The 22,657-nt window shown below is 37.0% G+C and overlaps 1 protein-coding gene across 4 annotated transcripts in view; it reads left to right on the top strand.

Moving 5' to 3' along the window:
• LOC131688669 (uncharacterized) overlaps positions 1–22,657 on the top strand; it is a 72,952-nt gene that overhangs the window by 25,519 nt on the left and 24,776 nt on the right. For 2 of the 4 annotated variants that reach the window (XM_058973094.1, XM_058973093.1), the window contains exons 3-4: positions 14,983–15,507; positions 18,163–18,387. In XM_058973094.1, coding sequence (XP_058829077.1) covers positions 14,983–15,507; positions 18,163–18,387 — 750 coding nt within the window. Of the gene's footprint in view, positions 1–14,982; positions 15,508–17,485; positions 17,708–18,162; positions 18,388–22,657 lie in introns of all 4 variants that reach the window. The other 2 variants (XM_058973097.1, XM_058973096.1) reach the window with 2 other exon arrangements.

Raw genomic sequence — 22,657 nt, forward strand, 5'->3', positions numbered from 1 at the left:
ATAATCATGATTAAATTGTGTCAGAAAAGTATATGGATTTATTTCCAGTTCAGATTTGAATATCGCAATAATAAAGAAGTTTTTATGCTTTATAAAAAATTGAAATAAAAAATAAACTACAGCATGTTTTGTATTCTAACTAAAAATAGTAACACGTTATATAATATAACCATGAGTATAATATCACGAAAACTAATTCGCGGTCTGCTTTGATATACAGTTAATAAAAACTGCAAACAAGATTCGTTATCGGAGTTGCTAGGGATCAGAAAAAATACGTATTGGGCATTAAACAATTGATGTTATTTTTGGTAAATGCGCATCATAAATAGTTTGTAAAAGAGCCAACCCACGCTCAAATTCACCAAGTGGCACTTGACTTCACATGATTAACCCTCGCCGACGCGTGGAAATAAACACAAACTTTTCGGTCTCCGAAAGAGAACATAAAGTAAATCAAAGCGAATTCTTATGCCTTCTGAAGTGTCATAAACCTTCTCTGTGGAATATCCCCGACACCATGCATATGCAAATAACTCTTTAAAAGTGAAAACCCCATCCACTTCTTCATTAGCTCGTGGAGTTATGTACAAAAATGTATGTTGTCATGCACCATCATCATATTCATAACTGGGCTCAAAAACAACATAAGATTTGTCCTTTTGTTGACATGCACTTCAGGTGGAAGGTTGTATTTTGTGACCCGTTCCGCACTCAACGCGTGTGTCTTACTTTGGTTAAATAGGCAGGTAAGTAGGTACATATTTTATTTACGTACATTGTGTTATGCACTACCAGTGACATGTAATGCTTCCGGATCTTAGAAGTAAATTCTTGTAAATTCCCATAATCGTTAACTCTATAGCAGTCTACCCAACATCATACAGTCACGGGAGATCCTGGTACCATGTCGGTTAATCTGGAAATCAATTCGAAATTTCAATTATTCACCTTTGTATATTGAATTGTATCCTAGTTTCTAAATTTGTTTTTTTTTCAGCAATAAACCGTAAAATTTTCCCTCTATTTTAAATCATAGGGTTAACCCTCCGCAAACCAGATGGGGTCGGATACGAGCCCATGTTTTTTGGTTGCAGGTTAGTGCATGCAAATGGATCACCCCTGGTCTGCGGAGGGTTGGGATAGTCTCCTAATTATTTTCCTTAGTATGAAAAAATAGGCTGGTCTTGAAATAGCTTCATAATAATCTGTTAATTTGAGAAATTTAAAAAATAATATAAACTAACAATACTCGAAACTAACATTTTAGTAAAATAAAATCTAATGTCGTTTTTGCTTGAGGCAGAAACTAACTCAGTTTCGGACCTAACTGCTGTCAAACTATTTGTTTGAAGCCAGTTTCTAACCTAGGTTATGCGCCACTGAACTGAAAACCGGGTTGGGTTCTAGCCTGAAATATATTTCGGGTTCGCTCACACAACCGCTGTTTTGCGAGAACCCAACTCAGTTCCATTAAAAGTTCGTTTGATACAACTAACCTGGGTTGGTTTCTAGGTTCTCAATCGAAAACGACATAAAACTCATCCATTTGTGTCTGGGCGCTATTCGCATTCCTCGCGATCACAAACAATCGTCCTGTCCCTGATAAGAGCAACGCTGGCCAATAAACGGGGTCGGAATGAGAACATTAGGAGAATGATGATTTGCTGTCAGAGATCTCGCACAAGCAACACCATGCTAAAACCCTTACCTACTGTACTATCCTAGCAAATAAAAATTGCCCATCACTCTCTCCCTAAAAAACCGGGTCTGTTCAACGGATGGACTCTTAGAAGCCAGCATATCTGCCCATGAATATGTCTGCAGATCACAGTTGTTTTAATGCGACGGCAACATTGTGTTTTCCCGCGGGCCGAATACGTACATGAGGGAGAGATTTTTCCCCTTTGCAGTCATGAATCTTTTGTTTTCAATTTGAAATGTGATATGGTGAAGTGAAACATTCACCGAAAAGTGCACCCATTCGTTCTGGAATAGATTAGACATATTTACACTTAATTTGATTCGAAATAATTAAGCTAACATTGAGCAAATTGATATTCGGTGGTTGCCTCTGAGGAAAGGGGGAAATGGATGTCAAAATGCAATAAAATTAAACTGCACCGAGGGAATTGAGTTGCTTCAAAAATCACTTTTATTGCGACAGGGAGAGCTGCAAAAGGGGAAAAATGTGTTCGCATATTGTACACGTACTTAGTGGGAAAAACTGACCTACAGTAATTTCCTTCGGCTTTGCTACATCTGTACAACTAACTTTAATGAGATCGATTGGCTACTTGAATTATTTGTTTAAGACTCTCAGCATTTATATACCGTGCTTTTACGAATAACAAGTGATCGCCGTATTTTTTTCATTCGAAAATTTCAAGAGAAATAAACACAGGATCACTTTTGTCGACAAGACACAACAAACCAGCCAGCACTGAAAATCTAAACCGCGAGTCTTTAATCGTCGGATACGAGCTACTAGGCGTATGTGGGAGAAAGGTTTAGGAATCTTGTTTATTATTTTATCAAGTTAAAACGGAACTTCAAAACATCAGTACAAGACAGGGCTTATGAGAACGTGAGTGGGGAAGCAAAAACAATTGGGTGTCTCTTTCGACTTCCAACTGATCATCGCGATACGGCTGCCGCAGTTGCAAGTCTTACCGCTTTCGGCCAAGTCAATTAATTAAACCATCGATCCAGAGAATTCAGTGTATATGTATATTATATACACATTTCCCAAGAATAGAGATACTTTCCACACGGCCGGCTGCCGTGGCAGATATGCAGATGCACGGTTAGACACAGTTCAAAAGTAGAACTGGCACGTTGCACGTGAGTTTTCTAAAGCTGTCGAACTCTCGCCTCTTTGGTTTTTAGCCGCCTATTTGATCTCATTATGTAAATGATGCCTAAACTTTCGTTTCATCTGATGATGTTTTTTTCTGGAATACTTCATCAGAAAAGAATTCATGTTATTTTCCCAAACATTAAAAACCGAGAGTTGAGTGGATGACTGAAGCGTTTGTTGCGAAATCGCTTTCAATCTGATACCCGAGTTATTTGTGATCTAGTTGAAATGATTATAATATTCTTGCCGCCTCTCTACTATAACACATAACGTGATAGTGAGTTTTTCACTATCTATAAATTGGAAAATGAAGATGTGAAAACAGAGGATAATTAATAAAATGTGTCTCTACTAAAATCATTTTTATCGCTCGTAATCGTTTTGTATTTCGTCGCTGTTTTGCTATCTTATGACAAGAGGCATTTAGCACATTTCGAGAAAAACGATTTTTAAAGTTTGAGATTGAATATCTTGAAACTTACATTTTGTATAAACAATTCAAAGAAGCCAATTGATACTTCTATATATTCTGTATTAATCTCTCAAGTATTGGGAAGATCATCGGTGGACTATGCTGCGAGTTTTTATTATAAACTTATATATAATTTATAACAAAAGTCGCGCTCACACGTGTCATAGGTGTGTATTGATAACAAAATTTGTATGGCGTGTCATAATCGTGCATGGAAAATTTTCCATAGAAAAAAATCAATTTTAAACTTTTATTCATAACTTTAGGTTCATTTGGTTTATAAACAATCGGTGAGAGGCATTTTGAAGGAATTGAGTCAGGGAATCTAGAAAAAAATAGTTGTTTTTGGTTTCAGTGTTGCCAAATATGCTATATTTCCAGTTCACTTAAACTGCATTTTTCTCGCAATTCGTGTATTTTGTTTTGAAAATGATTATGCCATTGTGTTTCTCAGATAGTTTTACACATAAGAACATCTTCATCAAGATAACTTGAGTCAATCCCCAGACACAGTCATTTGAATCAAAAAACTAAAAAATTCTCAGCACTTTTCTCGCTATATCTCTGTAACCAAGCAGAATTCTGAAAACATCATTTTGTTGAGATTTTTAGACAAGTGATATGGCATATCTAACTCAGTTTACCCCAAAATGGCGTTTGTCATAAGATAGCACAACAGCGACGATTCATGATTGCAGTATCCAATCCCATTTGTTAGTTTTTTTTTTTAAACTACAACTCATGGTAATCAGTCTCTCGATGATGACGAAGCAAAGGTGAAAAGTCCGATGGCAGATGATCAAAAGTACAGTGATCCCACGTTTATTGGTATATTTTATGTTTTGAATAGCAGATACGTGATCAATATAAAAATAATATTTCATAAAATGAATATCATCGCTTTTTTTCTATCCGTATTTTCACGGAGGCAGCAAATCTGCAATGATACTAAAAGTTCCGCTATAAGATTCCTGTCTCGATTTTTCGTAGAAATTAACGACTAATCGCATCCGTATTTCAGCGATGTGGGAATTTAATTCTTTATTTGAACTTGTCCTCAAATGTTAAACGTCAACAAATTTGTAGATAAAGGAGCACTTAACGAGTGCTGTTGATATTTTCGTCGTGTTTCTCCTCACTAACTTAGATAACAGACTCGAAAACACTTCTTCGTCCGCTTCAACTTTCATTTTAAATATATTATGGAGCTAGTGTTTGTCAAAATTGGCTGATCGACATTTTTTTGCAATTTCCTGTTATGTGTTATATCTGTTAGTCTGTGAATAGAACAAAACAACATGCGTCAAAGTTTAGTTCAAAAAGTTTATCAGAGCATGGATTGCTTTCTGCTACGAGTATCGCCACAAAAACTTCAAAACTTTGCCTTTTCAATAAAACTGCAAATCAATCTATACTTGCTATTATTTTTTTAAGATCAATGCGCCGGCATTTGAATTCGACGCGTGCTTCATATTCAAAAGCAAAGTTTTGAAATTCTTCAATTAAAAATACGAGGTAAACAAACGAATAAAACACATATACGAACATCGAAAGTTCTAATCACACACTAACGAAAATTATAGTATTTCGTGGAATAGTTTAATACTCACCCTGCATAACAAATAAGTTGACATTTTAAATTTTCAGAAACTAAGTGCGAAAACCCAAAATTGCCTACAAACAGAATGTAATGCAACATAAACACATTGGAGAATATATTACACAGTGTTTGAAGCGCACAACTACATATGTCTAATAAACGTTGAGAAAAAAGATTCCGTCAACTAATCCAGAGCTCCCCTAAATATTATTAAGGGGTAATATACATTTTTATTTTTCAAGCAATTGAAAAATGTATTACTTTGTCCGAACTTCTTGAGGATATTTACCCAAATTTTCATAGAAATCCGAGCAATAGCTCGAAAGTTACAGTGCTTCGAAGCCCGCCTCGTCCACCAAGAGCTGTGGTAACTTGAAATTTTAAACTTTTCTCGAAATGTCGTTTTTTCGTGAGCACGAATGCTGAAAAACTACCCAACCCATTTTCTTCATTTTTTCAGTTGTCTATAAAGAATTTTTCTCGTACCTTAACCATTATTTTTTATGCATAATTTTTTGTTTTGTAGATAAGAATTTTTTAATCTAATTTTTTGAGCTCAAATCTTTAATTTTTTTATGAAAAACGTTCCCGTATGCAGGAAAACATTATTATTTGTTCAACTTATTGTTAAGGTACGAGAAATACTTCTATAGTAATGAATTTATTTCAGTTTTGCGATTGATCTGTTGGACTCCAACTTTCTTAAACAAAGAAAGGTTTCGGGAAAAAAAGTCATAACTCTTCCAATTATAAATATATTTTTATAAACTAATGCTGATTTTTGTTCCTGAAAAATGTGCTATCAAAATACTATAACTTTGATATAATAAAATCATTGCTTTATACTTTTACATATTTTCAAACTTTTTTAAAAAATTTCTCTCAAAAAGGTGTATAATCCCTCAAATGATAAAGATATTGATATTCTATCAACAGCATTCGCCATTTAAAAACATGCCTCATATCAGCTGAAATAGTACATAATACTAGTTCCGGCATGACAAGTAATCAGTAGAAGACTGAATATTTTTTCGCTCAGTTGCCTAACACTGCCTTTAGGAAGGTAAAGAATTTTACCAAAAAAGTTCAACCTTCGATCAATTCTAATATAAACCCAATCCACACGGTGAAATACTATTAAACATATTTTTTAATTATTAGAATTTCCAAAAATAGTTAAAATTTGTTTAATGATTACAACTAAATAGTTTTTTCTACGTTTTCCGTGAATTTTCCACTTTGAGCTTCTTTGACAGAAAGCTAGGAATATTTAATCAATATTGGAGTATTGGGAAGAAATGATAGTACGGGTAATAACATAAAATCATGTAACCTAGAGGGTTAAAACAGGTAAAAGGCAAAGGGAGTCGAATGACTTCTACAATCGAAACCAAAAAGCAAAGCCTTGGTACTATATTCCGCTGCTAAACTTGATCTTCTGTTTCGCACGACTTCGCCATCGATTCTTGGTGTACAGGATAATTGCAGGACGAGTGTTATGTAAGAATCCTTCTTGATTGGGGCTCGAACATATGACTAATGGCTTATGAGATAAGCGCTTTATCTACTGAAAAAAACGTAAAAATCTACAACAAAAACTTATTCTGTTTTATCGTAACCAGCCTGCAGATAGTGATACAAAATTGAGCGCTTGAACCATGCACGTAGCTGCTGAAGTCGGTATTTTTATTGTTAGACTGTTTTTGCCGTACCCTTCAAAAACTATCAACCTCGGTCATCTGTGTTATGCGGTCAGTAATCTTACAACCTGATATCCGACGATTCAACAGACGTGGATTGTTTTGACACTGTAGAGTAGTTTCTGTGGTAAAAATCTGATCAAGCCGTATCGGTCGGTGTAGTTGATGAATGCCTATGCTAAAAGTATGATAAATTGAAAGAAAGGTCTTATCTGAAGAAAGGTGGAGCATTCAATCTTTACCTGCGGTAATAGTTTACTGAAGAAGTTCGACGCACATAAATATACTTCGGGTCGATTTTCCCCCCATAGATCCGATAAGTTGCATCATTTTGATTGTCATCCGCCCTTTTACTGAGCACGACATGAAGCAGTTAGGGTCTATAAACTAGCTTAATTTATTACCCCCCAAAAGCCATAGCATGACTTAACAGTCGGATATTCAAATTCCAGCCGTCACTGTGGCAGTGGTTTGAATGCGTATTTGTCGCCTCGCAATTTAGTGTTGAACATATTTATGGGCTACCTTCTTTTCGATGAGAGTCCGAGTCCGGTTGAACATTGATTTTCCACAGCTCATTTAATTGATTGATCTCGTGCAGTTACAATTTTGTTTTATAGCACCTAGCTGGAAAGGCGAGACCATCCATTTTAAGATCCACGGTGCATTCGTGGGATCCCAACAGGTTCCACGCTGGTAAACGTGATTAGGAGGGAAAGAGGGGCACGCAAGCACAAGAAAATAAACCGATTTTGTGACCAGTTTCGCCAACGTAGGCAGATATAGTTCGTTTGTACTTCGCTGTTGTTAGGTGGACGCCAGTTTCGCCTCAAAGATGAAACACGAAATAATAATAAAAAAGAATGGTCTTAAATTTGTCGCTACCTACAGCGCTTGAGAATTGCAATATAAAAATTGATTCAACCACACGAATCTGCTGACCACGGTTCAATCCCCTGGCCGTGTTACGATGACGGTTCGTGTGCCATGTTTCGATGGTCTGGCATTCACTTGTTGAACGGTTGAAAGTTCAACGAGGATTTTTATTGTTCTCTTAAAAGCAATTGGATTGATTCCCCTGCAGCAGGCGACGTCCGTATCGAAGCGCTTGTGATCGGAGGGAGGGTAGCGACAATCATATCACCACGCTGATGGATTTGAAACAAACAAGTCATTTGTAAGGGAAAAATTCGGCAGACATTACAGTCGAAAGTTGACCTGGGAAATTCACACAGGAAACATGGTGATTGTCGTCACAGGACTAGACGTCGGTCTAGATGTACATTCTGTGATAAGTGTTGTTCCATTTTGTCTGTGACTTAATTTCAAAACCAAGGACGAATGTGAGGAACTTGCCGAAATGTTTATTTGTTCGGCACGGTCATAAACCGCAACCGGAGTAGTGCGGAAATGGAACTTAGAATAAATCCGATTAGGTTGTCCCTTTTTACATTTTAAATTTTCTATCCCACACCATCTCATGAATACACACGAACGGTTCTGTGGCGGATGGCTACCTTCAACTTACTTACGATACATAGAAGTAACTAGCAGCTTTTCAACGAGAACCAACTAGAGTGCCGAAAAAAATCCCGCTTCTTTGCGTGGTTTCTTCCTTTATGAACACTCATCGCTTCTTACAATTATTGCTGAAAATATATGCGCACAAATGATTGACGATTTATAAAATTTGTTGATAATAGAAATCTAATCCTTTATGTGGCTTGGGGTATTATGCCTATTACCCTTTAGGCCCTAACACCGCCTGTAGGCGGTCTTAAGAAAAATCTAAATAAAACTACCAACACATGTTTTTGTTTTGTCACTCGCTCTATTTCTTCCCAATCATCATGCCTTATATATACACACACATCGATTAAATATTCGTAGTTTTCTGTCAAAGGTAAGCTCAAAGTTGAAAATTCGCGAGAAACGTGGGAAAAAACTATTTTCTGTTTAGTGGTAATGTTCATTAACCGTTGTATGTCAAACAAAAAACACCTTTAACAGGCCGACGAAGGTACCCAGGTAACCGCTAATCGAAATGCTCGTAACTATGGTTTTCTTCAACCGATTTGGACACTTTTAGATGTTTTGGATTCAGGAACTCGTCCACCTTTTGATTCTGTGATAATGAACTGATTAAATGCGTCTCGTTCCTGGTAATCCGGATTTTCCGGAGTAATGTTCACTGCCCTGCTCGGGAATGTCCGTTCCGGGGTCAAATCACCAAATGGTGTCAAAACCACGAGATACAGTTTGCTGATGCAATTACGAGAATGTTCCCGGATTCCCGGGAACCAAATGAATCAACTCGATTCATTTTTACCAAGTCTAAAAGTGGATGAGTTCCTGAATTCAAAACACCTAAAAGTGTCGAAATCGGTTGTAAATTGCCATTTCAGTTTCGTGGTATACCCTCGTCGGCCTGTAACGTAGTAAAAAATCATGAGCCCCTCCTCATTCCCCCTTAATATATCAACAATATTATTAACCCAAAAGCTTGACTTTGTGAAGTTCTAAGATGTCACAAAGTTCCAATTTCCAGCTATGGATAAAACATCGGAATTTCATTAATTGAAACCTAAAAGGGTACCCCGTCGGGCACATAACGGTTAAACAAACTTTAACTGGTTTAGAAAATTCTAGCACCCAAAAAAATATTTTTAAGTAGCCTGTCAATAGTATTTCACTGTAGATATGAATTGGTTTTTTGGAGTTAAACGGCGATCGTACAAGTATTTTTGACGTTAAACGTTTTGGATGTCCAAAAACTGCTTCCAACGAAGATATCGTAAGTTTAGTGTACACAACCGTAACTGACATGTCGGTCGAAACTCTTCAGTTGTCCAAAAAAATCAACACGATAACACCAACAAATTTAACAGCCACCCTACTCACCAGGCCTTGCTCCGAGTTACTTTGTTTGTTTCCCACCTTGAAAAGCTTTCTGGGTGGGTAAAATATGGGTCAAATACCGAGGTTGAAGAGGCGGTAAACTTGTATTTTTCAGATTACCCTAAAGATAGTCTGAGGGGTTGAGAAAAGCGTCTGATCAAATGTCTTGCATGGAGACTATGTTGAGAAACACATTTTTGATTGGCCTGATTGGATTGTTGTTGGTATTTTACTAAGATTTGCAAAAAATCCTTAGTATTTCAATGGGTGAATACAAATTTCCGGTTTTGATTTGAATGAATTATTCATTTAATTAAATGATTTTTTTAATGCAGCAGGCTCATTCTCAATACTCAAATAAGACCATCATTTTTTTCATAAAATTTCAATTGAGATACTATATTTTAAGTATTTGATGTAAAGTATGTCGTTTAAAATTACAGTTGTTATCGCAGAAGGTTCTATCAAGAACAGTCGCAATAACTAAGAAGTTCTGCATCCGGATACTAATACAATTGGTCAGCCTTGTGTCCCTATTCTATTATGGTATACTGTGAGATTCGAGTGATTCGCATTGACGAATCGTACAAAACCTAAATACACTGATAGAAGACAAAGGAAGATTTAAAGCTTATTCATATGATCCATTTCCTAGCCTTTAATTGAGTAATTCATGACACTTTTGGTATTTATTAGAATATAAAATAGAAAACAAGTGTAACAAGGAATGAAAGTAGTTTCTGACACGATATAAGCGATAAAATCTATATATTTTAGGCCTTATCAAGATTTATAATAATTTAGCAAAATTTATGAAGAGTTCATGACAGAAGTGAAATAATTTCACTTTCATTTTTTACAGCACATTCTGAAAACAGTTTTCTTCTTTCCATTTAGCGCGACTCTGAGAACACTCATTTAAGGGGTTATACACAAAGTTATGGCGAACAAGTGAGCTAAGTTTCTGATTTTTTTAAAGAGTTTTATGCAAATTTAATTTGAAAAAGCGAAAGAAAGTTCGTTGTTAGCTCTATCGAAGATAGAAAAAAAACCTGTTTTAATCCACCTAGTGGTGCAATTGTGCCTTTCTCATTTGTCCAAGCTACGATTCCATGGTTGGTTATTTTCATTACAATAATGGAAATGTATATTATTCAGTACGATTTGCACATACATACTATGGATCGACAGCCAAGATCTTGAGATACTATGTGTCGACACTGAAACATCGCTTGAAACTAGCGGCGGCTCAAGGAGGAAGAACCGGGGGGTCCGGACCCTGCCGACAATTTTCAACTTGTTAAGAAATTTTAAACTAGTTTTAATTTTAAAGTAGCAACCCCTCATTGCATATTCCTACCTAGGCCTTTATAGGTCAAAAAATAAAAAGCCCGGGATTAGGTTGACGGTAACCTTTTTATATGAGAAAGGCAACAAGTTCAATAAAAAAAAATATTCAGGGTTGTCGGAGTTATGACCCATTACTAAAGCTTCCATTTCCCGACGGTTTTCAGCTTCCCGGGATTCGAGAAATAAATAATAAATTTTCCGGGAAGTCTCGGGAATACAGAAGAAAAATAAAATGGTGAATGTTTCTCTTGAAAACAAAAGAATTGAAAAGTTCTCAAACCCGTTTGATTGCATGTATATCTGCCCTAAAGCAGTTGTCAGAAGATGGCGATTTGGTGGCCTACACATCATTCAATCATTTGATAACTCGTCAATAAGTTTACGCAAAACTTTTACTTGGCTATATGTATAGCCTAAATTTTGGTAATTACGATTACGATTGAGACGATATACTAAACGCAGCTGCTGGAGTTACTGTCCAAAATTGGAATTCGTTGTTCTGATACGATGGAATGTGATCAATTTAATGCAAAGCACCTTCTTTGGTAATTTTGAATGAAAAGATTGAGCTGCTGCTGGGTAGTGTGCAGTTACTTCCGATCAAAAGAGGAAAGTTTATACATGGAATCCATTTCCGTCACAGTAGGATCAGCATCATTTCGAATTAAGTGTGACTCAAAATCAAGAAGATAATGAACGAACTGTGCAGCGATGGATGAAGCCTGGATTGCTTGATCGTATCCCTTCAAAAATCCTGCCTGCATCCTTGAAAGCATTCAAAGAGTTCGGATGCGCAGGATATTGGACAGATACAACGTTATGTATCTCTTTTCATACATCCAAAAATTTACAGATATTACAGTTACAGTATAACAAATAAGACGAAATATGCATTCGATGAACCGACCAAATATTTCTGCAGACGTTCTAGAAACATTCCTTAATTTAAATAGCGTTTGCGTTAAGCATGATATCACTACAAACAATCCCAACTTTTGAAACAAAAACACATCGATTTTTTAAGAAAGTAACATTCAAGATCTAATTATTAAAATAAACTATTAAAAGAATTGTTAAAAATCTGATCAATCGGTTCATCGGTGGCAGAAATATCGTGCGCATCACTAACGCTACTGTAAGGAAATGGTTCTGTATAAAGGCCGGCAAGTTAATCCATTTTTGAATGAAAATTTGAATGAATGCAACATTCTTTAGCGGTGTTTTGAGTATGGCATGGACTATATACTTAAAAAAATCACGAAAACATCAGTGAGCCTAAATATATATAGTCCATTGATCTGCAAATCAGTTGGAAAAGCACAATCTGCATTCACTACTCACTCCAAATGTTTGCCGGTAAAGATATTTCCTACAGAATTTCATTTGGAGAATCTAAGTCTTATGGAATACATTAAAAATCTTTTTTTCCCGGGATTCCCGAATCCCGGGAATGAGAAAACACAATTTCCCGGGAATCCCGGGAAATAAATTCCCGGGATGGAAGCTCTACCCATTACCCGAAGCATGTTTTTTGCAGAGGTTTGCGGTGAACGCTCTTCAAGCCGAACCGCTCAACTGAAATCCAAAAAGTAAAAAGATTATTGAAGAAAAATGTATTGTGGTGTACTTAAATGGATAGGTTTTCCAACAATTTTTTTTCTCACATAAATAACATGTTGGCCAAAAAATTGAGTTTTGTGGTGTTCAAAATTTTAAACAAAAATCTATTGCAAAGAATAGAATTTTTTTGGATGAAAAAGGAAGCGTTCAAGTACACGGGAATATAAATACAAACAATTCAAAAAATAGTTTTTGGAAGTTGGATGTTTAGTTTTTGAGATATCACGTTCACCGCAATGGTAATTTTCAAAAAACTTCATTCCGAGACAATTGCGTTTAAAGTTCTGTGTTAATTTCATTCGGGGAAGAACTTGCGCGCTGGAAATTACTGTAATTTCAAATCTAGTGCTCCGATTTGTATGAAATATTTTCAAAACTATGTACTTTCAGAATATTCAATTTTTTTTCGTTTTGTTTAGTTCCAACTTTGTATATAACCCCTTAATTCAGATCCATTTATGTTTTTAATCTCCGATTACAATCTTTTGAGGCAAATACTACTACATATCTGCAGATTTCGAGATATATGGTGAAAGGAAAGATTCAAACATTTCAATATATATCATGAATATGCCACATATACAATCTGTTATACAGGGTGGAAAAAAATTGGCCGTTATTTTTTCTCGGTGTGGAGCTCAAATTTGACAGATTCAGAAATGAGGACTGTTTCAATTTAGACCTTGATCATCATATGCAATTAAGAAGAAAGTTTCACAAATCTGTTTACTTTTAGTGCAACAATGAACCTATGTATAGTGCGATGTGCGAAAATAGATTTTTTTAATCAAAAAAATCGACGATATGCGAAATCGTTGAACATGCCAACTCAAACCGTTCAACATGCTATAAAACGGTACAATGAGCTTGATAATTTGGGAGATCATCCAGGAAGAGACAGAAAAAGAATTGGGGGGACCTTTAGAAACTGAATAATACTTCATCCATGGACAAATCGAAATTCTAGTAGGTCGGTCCAGTCCCTCAACGTCCACAACTTTCCTTAGTGGTTGAAGGCTTCTGCAGAAGTCTATAGAAGACATTCTGAGACTTTGAAGTGAATATTCAATACATAGTAATGCAAATATATACCTACACAATGTAAGGTTTTTTTTTCTAATACAGATTTTAAAGTTATGTCTAAAACATTAACCACGGATAATTTCTCCCACTCTGAAAACTATTGAATGCTGCGAAATTACCCACCATCGAAAAAGAGCGCCGAAATTATATATGCACATATATATGTATATAAAAAAGAAACAAAACAAGAGAGCATTCCAACATCGTACGATCGGCAATGGCATGATCTGCGGTCGTGGTGGTAACGCAACGGTAGCAAAATTTTTCGTGAGAAACAGACAGCGCAAAAAAAACCGTGACGTCATAGGATATCGTACGATAGTCCGAAAATGAGCTCAAACGAAGAACAGAAAATAAAAGCAGCCCGAGCATAAAGGCCCCACCAGTTGCTAAAGAGTGTATCCAACGGCAAGCACAAAACCAACCTTCTCCTTCCCACCCTGCCGTATACCTCGTGTATATTTATAGAACTGAACAATTTGACAACAGACAAAATCGGAATACTGTAACTATTATGCATTAGAAAGTTAAAGATCCAAGGTGGTTGTCAAAACTAGTCAAAAACTTCAGTTATGTTATATTATACCAAAAACTCTAAGAGTGATTTGAAACTTACAATATTATATGTAGCTTTTTACATTATTTTATTAGTTTGCAGCATGTCTCGCGTTATTCTTATTGAAACATTTGACGCGAATCCTTCACTTCGTTAATATGGAATATCAACGCTAATCACGCGTTTCGAGTCAAAGTCACGTGTTTGATAATATCCAGTATTATTGCAATTCACAAACTCGGCATCAGTCGATGCATGAACGGCCGAACATAGTTGCGACCCATACGAATTTATCAGGCTAATTTATGACAACTTTTTGGCGGGTGCCGCTACTTGACTAAGTTTGATGCGACTGCTATCGGTCATGAGTAGCTATCATATGGGCCAACACGGCACGTTCGATGTTGTTAAACGCGTTTATTTGTGTTTCAAAAGAGTCTGACGAAGTGGACGGTAAAAAACGAAATTTGAATTTAATTCGCAAATTTATGGGTGTACCCGACATCAGTTGCCTTGAGTAGTCAAAAAGCGGTTGTTGCTTGACCGAGTTTAAAAATAAATATTTGAGCGACATTTCAATTTTTTGTGTGTCTCTTAGATAGGTGCTGAGTTCAATCCCAAATCTGAGAGTTATCAATTGTTTTGGTAGCACCTTCGAATTTGAGTTAAAAACAAAATGCGTTTTTTGTAGCTAACCTTCGACTTCATTTTTTTTCTTTCTCGCAGATAAACTTAACATGCAAATGACAACAGTCTAGTGAAATGTTTACCCCTAGATAACCCACTAACGCGATAAGGACACTGTCGAACCTAATATTTTTATTATTTTTATTTCACCCGCAGTAAAACACTCAGCTTATGGCAAATGTCCGACGGCAGAAGTTTCATCCAGATGATCTACACAAGTGATGGTCTTTTGATGGATTGCGAGTACGTGAGGCAAAAGAAACTTATCAAAGACTTCCGCAACCGATTCTATGATGAAATCGAGCAGGCTCGATCTCGTAACTTCAGTACCAATTTTGGAGCATCAAAGAATCACCACTCACTAGTCTCGGACCATGATTTTCGCGAGTTTTTGGATAATGGTATAATCACTTCCGAGATGGAGGATCTGCACTATAATATTCAGGAGTTTTCGGGAAATCAGCCATCCGTGCCACAAAGCGATGCTTTCGGAATGCGCAATCTGAGTTACATCCGGTTAGACAGTGAGGCTGATATACCAAAGGATTTGGCGAAACAGCTGAATTACCGAAGATTAAAGCACCAGTGCGATCAGCGACATGTGCACATGCGAGATATTGCCCAGAGACTGCAGAGCAGTGATGCTCAGGAGAAACAGACTGCAGAGCAATCCCTTCAAAGGTATTACCGATGTTCAAAATCTTATTCCCTTCATTTGTGACTAACATATTTGCAATCCCACATCGAAATCTAATATGCCGTATTGAAACAACACGACACGAAAAGTAAATTTAGAAATGATCCTTCGAATTGATATGACATTCAAATTCAGATTAACTGCAAGACGGATCATATGAGCACAGCAGCATAGTCACTAGAGTTGCAAGATAAAAATGACCCTCATCGGGCCACTCCTGAGTCGATTTTTAGTCCTCCTTAGTCTGGATTGTCTGCTCCAAATTTGAGCCAAACCGGATAACTTTAGCTACCGGAACAACGTGTTCGAAATTTATATGTGATTTTCAGAGAATTTACATGAAGAAAGCCCACTAAATTGCATTTTCACTGCTAGATGGCACCGTATGCATTAGTTTGTCACTGCGAGTGAAAATATTATTTTCTTGCCAACAACTTTGTAAAAGTCTGTAAATCAAGCCAACTTCCTTGGGAAAAGTTATTAGAATTTTAATGAAGTGATGTCTGAGTCAGTTTTGCATACGGCCCAACAGCACATAGTGGTGAATCAGTAGTCGAATCCCACGGACTTTGTTTTACGATATGAGTCATCTTTTAATTTTAGTTCTGCATTTCATAGAGGGGGCCAGCACAAACTTTTCTAAAGAAAGAGATAGAAATCAGATGTCTTCTACAGAGTTGTAGAAGAAGCCTTTTCCAGTATTTCTTGTGAACATGACCATATTCTATCTCTCTTCCTTTAAAAGTTAGTGTTGGCACCCTCTATACTGTGAAATGTAGAACTAAAATTTGGTACTCAAAAGACATCAAATTCACTATTATTTCGCAAAAATATAAAGTTCGTGGGAATCGACTACTGATTCACCACCATGTGCTGTTAGGTCCTATGCAAAACTGACTTAATAACTTAATAACTTTTCCCAAGGAAGTTGGCTTGATTTGCTGTCTTAGACGAAGTTGTAGACAATAATATTATCTGTTTTATTTAACCTTGTAATGATAAACTGAAGCATACAGTGTCAACTTGCAATGAAAATGCAAGCTAGTGGGTTTTCTCCATGTAAATTGTTGAAAAATCCAATATAAACTTCGAACACGTTGGTCCAGTAGCTAGACTTGCCCGATTTGGGTCAAATTTGGAGCAGACACTCCTGGTGGGACTAGGAACCGATTCATGGGTGGGCCGATTGAGCTTTCAAAAATTCGTTTTTCTGGGCAGTCTAATAGTCACATTTGCACACTATCCCTCTGAAATGCACGCACACCTTACAGCACGCCTATCAATCTATCTGAATTCTACTGGTATGCACCATGTAAAACGTTACAGAAAATCTCTTAAGGAATCGCGGTTTTCTCGTCTATCATCCCATGGCAGTCACTGGTCAATATGTAGTAAAATTTCCGGGCGCAGCGTTGAACTCTAACCTTACTAGAAAGGGAGGAACGATCGTAGCAGACCGGGAGGCTCCATATAACCAAATGCAACAAATAGCCTGTTCGTAAATGCATGTATCATTATATCGCGCGTAGTGCGCAGGAGTATAGCAATGCAACTTGTGCGGTTGCTCTGCCATGTCGCACGGTATCGTTGCATGAGATTTTTACTTGGATTTTTATTTGTTTTTCACCGTTGTAAGGATAATACAACAATCAGCTTTAGAACTGCTACTTTCTCTATCATTGTTCTGGCGGCACAGCTAATCATTCATCAACCTGCTAATTTTGGCAGTTTCCTTTAACATGGTAGATACTGTTTATGATACGCAATTTGATTCCCTTGGTGCACTCTTCTTTAGGTTAATGACAAACACTTTCCGTACATAACTTATTGAAACTTTAGTTTTCTTCCTGGCTTTTTGTTCTAGAACTAATTTCAATCCTCTCGATATTTTGTTTCTTTTAATTTATGTTGTTTTTTATTATTTTATTTCTTTTCCTTTGATCAACTTTCAACGACCAACAGGCATAAACGTGCCATTGCCGATTGGTTCCTATCGCCTAATACCAAGTGGTGTGGAAAAGGTCACTCCGCCGAACGGTATCACCAACTAGGAGGCGCATCTCGAGCAGATATGTGCTGTCGGCAGCATGATTACTGTAAATTATATATCCCCGCTATGGCTACCAAGTGGGACTTGTTCAATTATCGTCCGTATACGATTAGCCACTGCAGCTGTGATCAAAGGTTAGTTTTGGATTCTGGGTCTGGGCGAGGGGAGTACATTTTTTCATATTTGATATAAAAAAAAGAACTCAAGCTGGCTTGCGGCAACTTCCGGAGATGGTGATTCAAGGATTTCCACGTTCCAGTATAGAAGAAAAAAAGATTTCTCATAAGGTAAGCAGCGTGTTAAAGTGGAGTGCGCGCATTAAAGAGAGTGATGGTATTGAATTTTAATTTGAGAACAAATTTATGTTAAACCTGTCTGAGGAGCAGGTAGCAGCATTAAAATTTTGTTCTGTTCACGTGGTTGTTTCCATATGGCTTTCTTTGTCTCTGTCTACCTGTGCCCAAAGTTGTGCTTTCCAGTAGTGTGTTGTATAATTCCTATGATTCCTTAACTTCTAATACATGTACACTGATAAAAGTCCACCAAAACAACTTTTTGTTCTTACACATCGACCGGGTCTAATCACTAGACAACGCCGAGATCTGGCAAGCATGCTGCGTGTACCGGGCACCAAGTGGTGCGGTAAGGGATGGAGCGCGCGCAACTATGTAGAAATAGGCGGGCTGTCGAAGGCAGATCGCTGTTGTCGTCAGCACGATCTGTCCTGCCCTTTTTGGATCCTGGGCTTTGAGACAAAATACCAACTGTTCAACTGGCGAGTGAATACGCTGATGCACTGCAGCTGTGATGAGAGGTAACACATTTTGGATTGATTTGATTTGATTCACAGGTAGAGTTTTTAGCTGTTAAGTGTATGATTTTCTCTACGCCATCAATCAAATTCATTTTACTTGGCTTCTGAATTGAGCGAAGGGCTATTAATAATCTATAATTTGATCGATATCATTTCGGCAGCATCGTGAAGATTGCCGCAAAAAAGGGATAACGAAATGAATCATGTACCTACTATTTCTGGAGCAGTGATTGACGCATGTCTTGAATTATTCAAAACTTCCCATCCTACTGGTCTATCATCTATCCACGAATGGCATTGAGAACAGGCGTACCATCTATTTTCAACTGCCTTCGAAATGGATTTTATATTGTCTTCTTATCTGTACAAGTTCTTAATCATCACTTTTGATACTATTCAAACCTAGTTCTCTATTTGTATCGAAAATTGTTTTCTGGCGAACGAAAGAATATAGATCATTTCACCAGTAATTCAAGGTATGCATGTATAAACGGTGTTATGATCAACATTTGGTCAAACCCACAGAAAAAATAAATTCGTAAGTAGAACATTTTTGTGCATTGTACAGATGGTTTCGTCCACTTCACAAACTGAAAAATAGCGACTGAGTGAAGGAAAATTTGGTAATTTAAATATTGATCACAAAAGTTATTGTGGATGATATTACTATTGTGAGTGAGTGAATCGAAATGTTTCGTACTTTTACTAAATGTTTCTGCATGTAGTACCCATATTTTTGGAATGGGCGAATGCATGTTTCGTACATTGAACAAAACATTGTGTGCTAATAGGAAATATATTCGTTAGTCGCTTGATTTCATTTTCGTACATCGAACGAAAGTTTTCGTATTTTTATATATCATTTTTTATCCGATATTTCCTGTTCAATGTTTGACAACATCGAGTTTTGCCTTGTGTGTGTACGCATCTGTGTATGTGGCAAATACTGTTTCTCTGTTTCTCAGAGATGCCTAAACCGATTAGCACAAACTTAGTCTCAAATGAAAGGTACAACCTTTCCATCGACTGCTATTAAATTGATATTATTACGGGTTGAAAAGTGCGGTCACATAGCAACATAATAGAATATATGAAACATTACTCAGATTTTAGGGTCTAGATCACTAATGACCAATCGAAATAGCTTTGACCACATTGGCTGCCCATGACGGTTCTTGAGGCCCCGGGGTTTTGTCGAGTTCCTAAATTAATGTTACACCTATTTCTCAGCGACTTCCTGTACGATTTTTACAAACTTGATTTCATATGAAAGATGCAATACTCTCATCGACTGCTGTTGAATTTTAATCGGATCTGATTGTTGATTCCGGCGTTATAGATTGGTTAATAAAGTCACACAGGAATTTCCGTTCTATCCCGTTACAATCATAACACCTCAGAGGTTGAAAATCTGTTGAGATGGACATCAAATTACTTCGATTTGCAGATGTAGGTCACTGATGGTTAATCAAAGATTCTTTGAAATTATTGTCCACTTTCGACAATTCCGAAACTTCCGGACTTCGGGCATATTCCAGAATTAAAGTCTCATTGGTTATTCGGTGATGGATGTACTTATTATCACAAACCAAGTATCAAACGGAAGGTATACAATGCAGTTGGTTGCACCTCCCATCAACCCTTCTCTTGGTTCAATGGTTCTGGAAATATTAACTGAATTGTCCGGTCACATATATTTTGTTCAGTGGGGGGACCACACGAAATTTGAAAAATTGTATTCGTAACTTTTGGGAACCTAGCTGATTTTGCACCTTTTAGCCTTTCTCGACTTTTTCGGCTTGGAGGGCAGAGTCTCATATACCATTCGGCTCAGTTCGACGAAATTGGGAAATATCTGTATATGTGTATGTATGTGTGTATGTGGCAAAAAAAATCTAACTCATTTTTCTCAGTGTAGGCTGAGTCAATTTCAATAAATTTATAGTCAAATGAAAGGTGTAGCATCGTCATAGATAGTTATTGAGTTTTGTTTGAATCAGAATTCCGGTTCCGGAATTATATGTTAAAGAGTGCGGTTACACATCAAATTCCTATGTACCTTGACAAAGTCCCTGAATTAAATGCACACCTCATTCTCCGGATTTTTCATTGACTCCAATGAAAGGTATAGTATCCTTACTAACTACTGTCGAATTTCATTCATATTGGAGTTATCGTTCCAGAGTTATGAGTCGAGTGCGATCTTGCATAACATTCCTTGGACCTTTTTGCCTTTCTAAAACAGAAAGATTATGCAATCTTTCAGAATTTCGAAATCCTAACCAAAGTTTGGAGGGTAGAGTCTCTTATATCATTCGATTCAGTTCGTTAAGATCGGAAAATATCTGTATGTGTTTTGACGTAGGACTACGTCTTTGTTTTCGATATGGGGGTGCAAACTCTACAAAAATGGTATGTAACGAAAAGTGGTCCAATTTTAAACGCATATAATTCAGCCATCTCACGATAAATTTTCAAATTTTTTGCACAAATCGCCCCGAAATACTTCTAAGAATAGATTCCAATAGATAAACCCAAAGATTTTTGATATCATAGCATTAAAAAATTAAATAATATACAACCTTGTCAAAATATCGCGCATTTACACACAGAAGACAGCGCTTCCCAAGCCCTGTACGACGGATTGGTGTACCTAGCGCGCAACGCTTCTAAGAATGACGTCATCATCGACTATTTAAAGAACGGACTTGGCCAGACACGCTCAGTTCCCTGTTGAACGGCTGGTGAAGCAGATCACTGCGCTGTGTTTTTTACAGCCAGTGTAGCTGAGCTAGAAGTCCGTTACACTGGCTGTGGAGGGACGCTACTCTGTGTCGTCCAACAGGCGACCGCTCCAACTGCTTCCTAAATTCCGCTGTAATGTTGCCAGTAAATTTTTGGTTTAACTAGCACATGTATTTGCTATTTGCGCTTAAGATTAAGTAATGTAGTGGTAGTAATAAGCCCTCCATTTTGGTTTAAACGCAAGGGCAGTTTTTAAAACAGGATTTGATTAATTAGTTTAGCTCATCTAAGCAATTTTATCAATTCTGTAAATTAAAAGGAATTTTACGGAACTTGGTGAATTTGGCCCCACTTGCAACTGGTATAATCAACCTGCACAAAGTGTTGCATAACGCAGGGCTGTTTTTTAGAACAAAATGTGTTATCATTCAGCCCTTCGCTATGCACAATCACGATATTATGACAGATGGGCTAAGCGCGGCCGTTCCTTTCAATCGGGAAAGGCCGCGTGGAATTTTGGTGAAATGCGCTAATAGTGTCGTGGTGGTACTAGTTGTCTCTTTCGCTCTACCCATCATCATCAACGTTGATTCATTTTGCATTGTACGCTTGGATTCAATGTTTGGTGCGAATGTGTTGGTAGGTAGGGGAACTGGCGGTAAAACGAACACGTTAAGCAAAGTCATTATTTTCTAACTAATAAGTGAATGAGATATTACAATCTCCTTATGTTTCTTGTTAGACATGTTTTGTACATATCTGGTAAAAATACTTCGTCATAAACACATTATTTCAAACATGATTTTTGATTTCTAAATATGTCCAAAAATGAGACATGTTTATAGCGAGTGGGTAAAATGAACATGTGGCGGTGGTAAAATGAACAGCTTCTGGTGGCCTGCAAAATGTCCTGTATGTATGCAATGCGCAGCGTTGGAAAGCATTTTCCGATCAATGCTAATATTCCAACAAATCATGAGCTTTGCATACACACAGCGCATTTTGCAGGCAAAAAAAAATTGTCACGGAAGAATTGAGTACGTAATATTAACCATTTTACAATCCTGCGGCATCGAAACACATCTACAAACTTGGGGTTATCCATGGGTGTTTGAACTTTTAGGATCTGTTTGAGAGCAACTAGAAAGCTTGTTCTATACATGAGATGTGATTATATTGTCTAAAATTTGATTTTTCTTCACCGGTCCGGGTGTTTTTTCCCACACACTAAGTACCAAGAAAATAAATATTTTACATAAAGTAGTATAGTCCTACGTCTACAGTTCGTGCAACCCCATAGGGCTGCCCCTTGTAGTTTTTTCCATAGGAAGGTATAAAAAGCTTCAAAATCCTGGCCTGTAGAGTATTGCCACTATGTGGGACTCACTTTCGTGCCTAACTACTATAACACTTATAAGTGAATGAGATATTACAATCTCCTTATGTTTCTTGTTAGACATGTTTTGTACATATCTGGTAAAAATACTTCGTCATAAACACATTATTTCAAACATGATTTTTGATT

The sequence above is a fragment of the Topomyia yanbarensis genome, chromosome 3 (genome assembly GCF_030247195.1).
Source record: "Topomyia yanbarensis strain Yona2022 chromosome 3, ASM3024719v1, whole genome shotgun sequence".
NCBI classification, from domain to species: Eukaryota; Metazoa; Arthropoda; class Insecta; order Diptera; family Culicidae; genus Topomyia; species Topomyia yanbarensis.